The sequence below is a fragment of the Oncorhynchus tshawytscha genome, linkage group LG07, assembly GCF_018296145.1.
Source record: "Oncorhynchus tshawytscha isolate Ot180627B linkage group LG07, Otsh_v2.0, whole genome shotgun sequence".
NCBI lineage: Eukaryota > Metazoa > Chordata > Actinopteri > Salmoniformes > Salmonidae > Oncorhynchus > Oncorhynchus tshawytscha.
In genome coordinates, this window is record NC_056435.1 from 1,214,409 (window position 1) to 1,220,408 (window position 6,000).

General features: G+C 46.5%; 1 protein-coding gene across 6 annotated transcripts in view; it reads left to right on the forward strand.

Annotated features, from left to right (window-relative positions):
• The window catches only part of LOC112267659 (interleukin-1 receptor accessory protein-like 1), an 810,683-nt gene extending 807,370 nt beyond the window's left edge, over positions 1-3,313 (forward strand). For all 6 annotated transcript variants that reach the window (XM_042323751.1, XM_042323754.1, XM_042323756.1 and 3 more), the window contains one exon: positions 1,437-3,313. In XM_042323751.1, coding sequence (XP_042179685.1) covers positions 1,437-2,179 — 743 coding nt within the window. In that variant the 3' untranslated portion in view covers positions 2,180-3,313. The remainder of the gene's footprint in view (positions 1-1,436) is intronic.
• The last annotated feature ends 2,687 nt before the right edge of the window (positions 3,314-6,000 follow it).

Consider the following 6,000-nt stretch of genomic DNA (forward strand, 5'->3'; position numbering starts at 1 on the left):
TGTATCCCTCTCCTTCCCTCCCCTCTCTCTGTATCCCTCTCCTTCCCTTCCCTCTCTCTGTATCCCTCTCCTTCCCTCCCCTCTCTCTGTATCCCTCTCCTTCCCTCCCCTCGCTCTGTTTCCCTCTCCTTCCCTCCCCTCCCTCTCTCTCCCTCCCTCCTCCCTCCCCTCTCTCTCTGTATCTCTCTCCCTCCCCTCTCTCTGTATCCCTCACCTTCCCTCCCCTCTCTCTGTATCCCTCTCCTTCCCACCCCTCCCTCTGTATCCCTCTCCTTCCCTCCCCCCCCTCTCTCTCCCTCCCTCCCCTCTCTCTCTCTGTATCTATCTCCCTCCCTCCCCCCTCTCTCTGTATCCCTCTCCTTCCCCCCCCCTCTCCCTCCCTCCCTCCCTCCCTCCCTCCCTCCCTCCCTCCCTCCCTCCCTCCCTCCCTCCCTCCCTCCCCTCTCTCTCTGTATCTCTCTCCCTCCCTCCCCTCTCTCTGTATCCCTCTCCTTCTCTCCCCTCTCTCTGTATCCCTCTCCTTCTCTCCCCTCTCTCTGTATCCCTCTCCTTCCCTCCCCTCTCTCTGTATCCCTCTCCTTCCCTCCCCTCTCTCTGTATCCCTCTCCTTCCCTCCCCTCTCTCTGTATCCCTCTCCCTCCCTCCCCCCCCTCTCTCTGTATCCCTCCCTCCCTCACCCCTCCCTCTGTATCCCTCTCCTTCCCTCCCCCCTCTATGTATCTCTCCCTCCCTCCCTCCCTCCCCCTCTCTCTCTGTATCTATCTTCCTCCCTCCCCTCTCTCTGTATCCCTCTCCTTCCCCCCCCTCTCTCTCCCTCCCTCCCTCCCTCCCTCTCTCTCTGTATCTCTCTCCCTCCCTCCCCTCCCTCTGTATCCCTCTCCTTCCCTCCCCTCTCTCTGTATCCCTCTCCTTCCCTCCCCTCTCTCTGTATCCCTCTCCTTCCCTCCCATCTCTCTGTATCCCTCTCCTTCCCTCCCCTCTCTCTGTATCCCTCTCCTTCCCTCCCTCCCCTCTCTCTGTATCCCTCTCCTTCCCTCCCTCCCCTCTCTCTCTTTATCCCTCTCCTTCCCACCCCTCCCCACTCTCTGTATCCCTCCCTCCCCCTCTCTGTATCCCTCTCCTTCCCTCCCCTCTCTCTGTATCCCTCTCCTTCCCCCTCCCCTCTCTCTGTATCCCTCTCCTCCTTCCCTCCCTCCCTCCCCTCTCTCTGTATCCCTCTCCTTCCCTCCCCCTCTCTCTCTGTATCCCTCTCCTTCCCTCCCCCCCTCTCTCTGTATCCCTCTCCTTCCCTCCCTCCCCTCCCTCTCTCTCTGTATCCCTCTCCTTCCCTCCCTCCCTCTCTCTCTCTGTATCCCTCTCCTTCCCTCCCCTCTCTCTCTGTATCCCTCCCCTTCCCTCCCTTCTCTCTCTGTATGCCTCTCCTTCCCTCTCTCCAGCCTATATCGAGGACGTGGCGCGCTGTGTGGACCAATCCAAGCGCCTCATCATCGTCATGACACCGAATTATGTGGTGCGGCGGGGTTGGAGCATCTTCGAGCTGGAGACCCGCCTCCGGAACATGCTGGTCACCGGGGAGATCAAGGTGATTCTGATTGAGTGTGCTGAGCTGCATGGCATCATGAACTACCAGGAAGTGGAAGCGCTCAAACACACCATCAAGATGCTGACCGTCATCAAGTGGCGTGGCCCCAAGAGCAACAAGCTCAGCTCCAACTTCTGGAAACACCTGCAGTACGAGATGCCCTTCAAGCACATGGAGCCCATCATCAGCAATGAGCAGGTGCTGGACGTCAGCGAGCAGGGCCCTTTCGGTGAGCTCCAGACCGTCTCCGCCATCTCCATGGCAGCCGCCACCTCCACCGCTATGGCCACGGCGCACCCGGACTTGCGGAGCACCTTCCACAACTCCACTGTCAACTACCACACCCAGATGAGGCAGCAGAAACATTACTACCGCAGCTACGAGTACGACATGGCCCCCGGCGGCAGCCTGCCTCCCCTCTCCACCCTGGGTAACCAGCACACCTACTGCAACATCCCTATGACTCTGATCAATGGACAGAGGCCCCACGGCCAGGCCAGGACACCCAGGGAACAGAGCATCGAGGAGGCACACGCCAATAACGCCATGCTACCGCTGCTGCCACGCGAGACCAGTATATCCAGTGTCATCTGGTGACAGCACCAGGCTGGCATAGGGACAGATGGGATATATTGTATGTAGAGGGGGAACTAGCTGGCAGAGTGTGTGGTGGTGGTGGCGGTGGAGGGGTTGTTGCTACGGAGACCGTTAGTGGACTAGAGACGGCTGCTGTGGAATTTGCACCAGGATTCACAGGGAAATCACCAACACAGGGCAAGTTATTCCGTCAGACTCAGACCACATTTGTTTGACAAGGACTAAGGAGGATTTGGCGTGAAAAGGAGAACCCGTTTGGTTTGAAATGCCTGTACACACAGACACCAACGCCGATGTTCATTTACCCAGAAACTCAAGGAATACAGGGTCTTGTACATATATTTTATATTTCTTTATAGCGTCAGTATTTTTCTGTTGTTTTTCTTTGACCTTTCATTCACCAGTTTTTATCATCAAATTTCTACGTCTGTTTTGATTTATGGTTTGAATTTGTTTGTATTTGGGTATGAAAGTGAAACGATGGTCTGTGAGGTCTGTTGGCTGAACTGTTGTAATTGTGATCTGGACTTGTACTGGTACTGGTGGTTTGAACTCTTTGTTTTTGAACAGTTCTGGCATTGTAGCGGGAAAGTTTTGATGTTTCATTCGAAAGAAAATGTCCTTTTTTTGTTGTCCTGGTTACATAGATGGAATCTTCTTTTATTTGGGACTCTTATTAAACAAAACTAGATTATGCAACAGATGAAGAGGCCTGGGAGTATGCAAGATATGAATAGATAAACCGACCCATCAGGACACTATAGAGACTGGTGCTAGACTTGGTGTGCAAGTGTTGCAGCTCTCTCACAAACATAGTGACATGCTCTTTTGAAAAGACAACCTTTCTGTTCAGCTTAACAGAGACATATATCACCCTAAAAACAACTATGTGTATTATTTTATGAGAAAGTATATTTTTGTAACAAAAATATTTGCTTGGAAGTACATACTTATTCACATTTCATCCCACTAATGACAGAAATAGAGTAACATGCATTCTGTTTTCTACATTATTTTGCTATGCAGTTCCCTAATTGCATAGCAGACAAAGTGGATGTTTGAGTCCTTCACTAAATGTCTTATCTTAGTGGAAAGATGAAAAAATATAAAATCATTTGAGATGTTTTCATCAAGTCCTAATATCATTGTTGGGTGGGGGGGTGTATATTTGTGTCTCGAAGACTTTTCCATAACAGAGGAGTGTGCATAGTAACTAGATGTTTTCAAACTATGATATATGTCAATGTATTTAAAAAGAAGAAACACTGTTCACACTGGAAAACGTTCATCAAAGCAGATTCGTGAGAAGTACCTCCATTACCCCACCGCACATGAATACCAGATAACCTCGACGTAGTGCCTCCCTGATTTCTATGGAGAAGGACAGCAGCCATTTTGAAAAGACGACACACTGAACACAGTTGACTTCCAAGACATGTTCAGAGTGTTGTTGTCATATGTTCGTAGAAGAAGAAATGTTTACCATGTGACAGTCTGTCAAACGGACCAAAATACAGGAGCCAATCATGGAGTTCCACCCAAGAGAAATGTATCTCCACACATAGTGACAAATAAATGCACATCCATTTTGATTCCTCTGAAATTCAACTTAAACCCCTTCAAATATCCAATGGTCCGTAGTGGTACGGGAAAAGTCTAGATTATCCTCATTATTCTTCAAGCAAGTGAGACCAAAGCTAAAATTGTGCTTGTGAAGAAAAAAGATCTGAAATCCACACCACATGATCCACATTAGGGCTTGTTTTAGGGCTTGTTTTAGGGCTTGTTTTAGGGCTTTACCAAGTTTTTTGGTTAGTTTCAGATTGGCCAAAATATGATGTCATGAAGTCCAGTTAAGCAACAATAAGAGCTACTCAAAGACCCCAACATTGTTTTTACCAGGACTTGATAAAGCCTGGTTGGGAGGCGCTTTAGTGGGGAGATTAGGCCTGTGTTGGGTCGGTCCTGACACAACGCATGTCCCTATAACGTTGCCATGGTTACACTGATGTAAACCATCTCCAAGGGAACCTCAGAAAGAAAGAAAGTGAGAGACTGTGCTCTCATAAAATCCACAATCATTTCATACATAGTTCTTGTGAGGCCCTATGAAGTAAGATGCGACCATTTACAGGATCCGACACGGTGTTCCACACACTGTAATATCTGATATCGTAATGTTGTTTTATTGATACTTCATAGTGCTAGCAGCTTCTAAACAGAAACAGTGAGGCAGTGTATTCAGTCCCTTGTAGTGCCACACATTATGCACAGTATTAACCTATACACAATGAGTCTGTAAGAGATGTCTATGTCCCCCTCGGTCTGCAGAAATGATTGCTTTTTCAATTTCCCTTTGGTTTAACTTTTCAAAGTGTTGGTCTTTTTCTTCAATGTACTGTACTCAGTTGGCTGCTTGGTATATCACTGAGAACAGCGTCAATTTCCAACTGTCATACCTGCCTGACCCAACAGAAAACACAGTAACGTTTGATACATTCAAGACAGAGCTCCTTTAAGGTGTGGATTTCATGTATTCTATGACATTGTGTATATAAATCAAAAATGATAATAAGATGAAGACAATCTAGCAACATTCATAAAAAATAAGTTTGCATTTTCAGAGTGCGTGGCAAACTTGTTTTATGAACCTTTCTGGTAATCTTAATAATGATATTAATGATGATCATAATTAATAATATATAGCACAGAATTATTCCAGGCACTTTCACCATTTTGAGACAAGATTACGGTTCTGTTGTCTCTCCTATTTCTGATTCATTTCGTTTTTTATTATGTACCTGCAATGTTAATTAAAGAGATACTATTATTATTAATAATAAAAACAAATTTAATAATTGTTCTTTTGACCTCTCTACTTGCATCTTGACATCAACAGTCTTGTTATGATGGGACACCAAATCAAATGCTGATTGCAATTGTAGATTTTCATTTAAAGTAAATTTCCCTTTTAAAAGTTAATATTCTGCCTCGTATTTGTGGCCAAAGCATAAATTGGAGGGGGGGAAGCACTTCAAAAACCTCTCCTCAAACTTGTATCTCAAATAGTTTAAAAGCCGCTTGCTATTTTCTCATAGAGCATGATGTAATCTCCCTGAGGAAGAGCTGGCCAATCAGCGTTCTACTGACATGAATATGTTTAATGACCGATATATACCCACACCATTCTACCAGTCTGTTGTTGGGGTACACAGCACAAAAAAACAGCTTTTTAACATATTAAATTAAAACATTTTGGAAGGGAAACTATTTAATTCTGGGCCATATTTAATAGAAATGTGTAAACACTGGGCACTTAATGAATCACTTATGATGTAGTTATGATGTAGTTCCTCTCCCATTACACATTAATAACCATATTACAATGTCCTAACTCACATAATAAGATTTCATATTGATTACATAAGCTTCTGCTAAATTCCTACCCCACTCTTTGGTGTTGAGGTATGTTGGGAAACTGTATGTTGCAGGAAAACACTGTAATCCTGAACCCCGGATAGATCCAACCGTCACTGCAATGTTGCCCCCCCCCTCCCGACGCTGGCTGTGACGGCAGAATCCAGGCCACTATACCGGACCGCAGCAGCAGCTAAGCTTGTGATCATGTCTGTACATCACACATACACACACACACACACACTAAAATATTGTAATTATGGATGTGTCAGTGTTCACAGGCCTTCAGACTGTACAACTTCAATCTCCCAACGTCTGCCTTTGATTAATTTCTTTCCAACTCTTTCTTTCCCCTCCTTGCCCCTTTCGACTTCACCCTTTCCCAGTCCCCTCCCACTCACAAG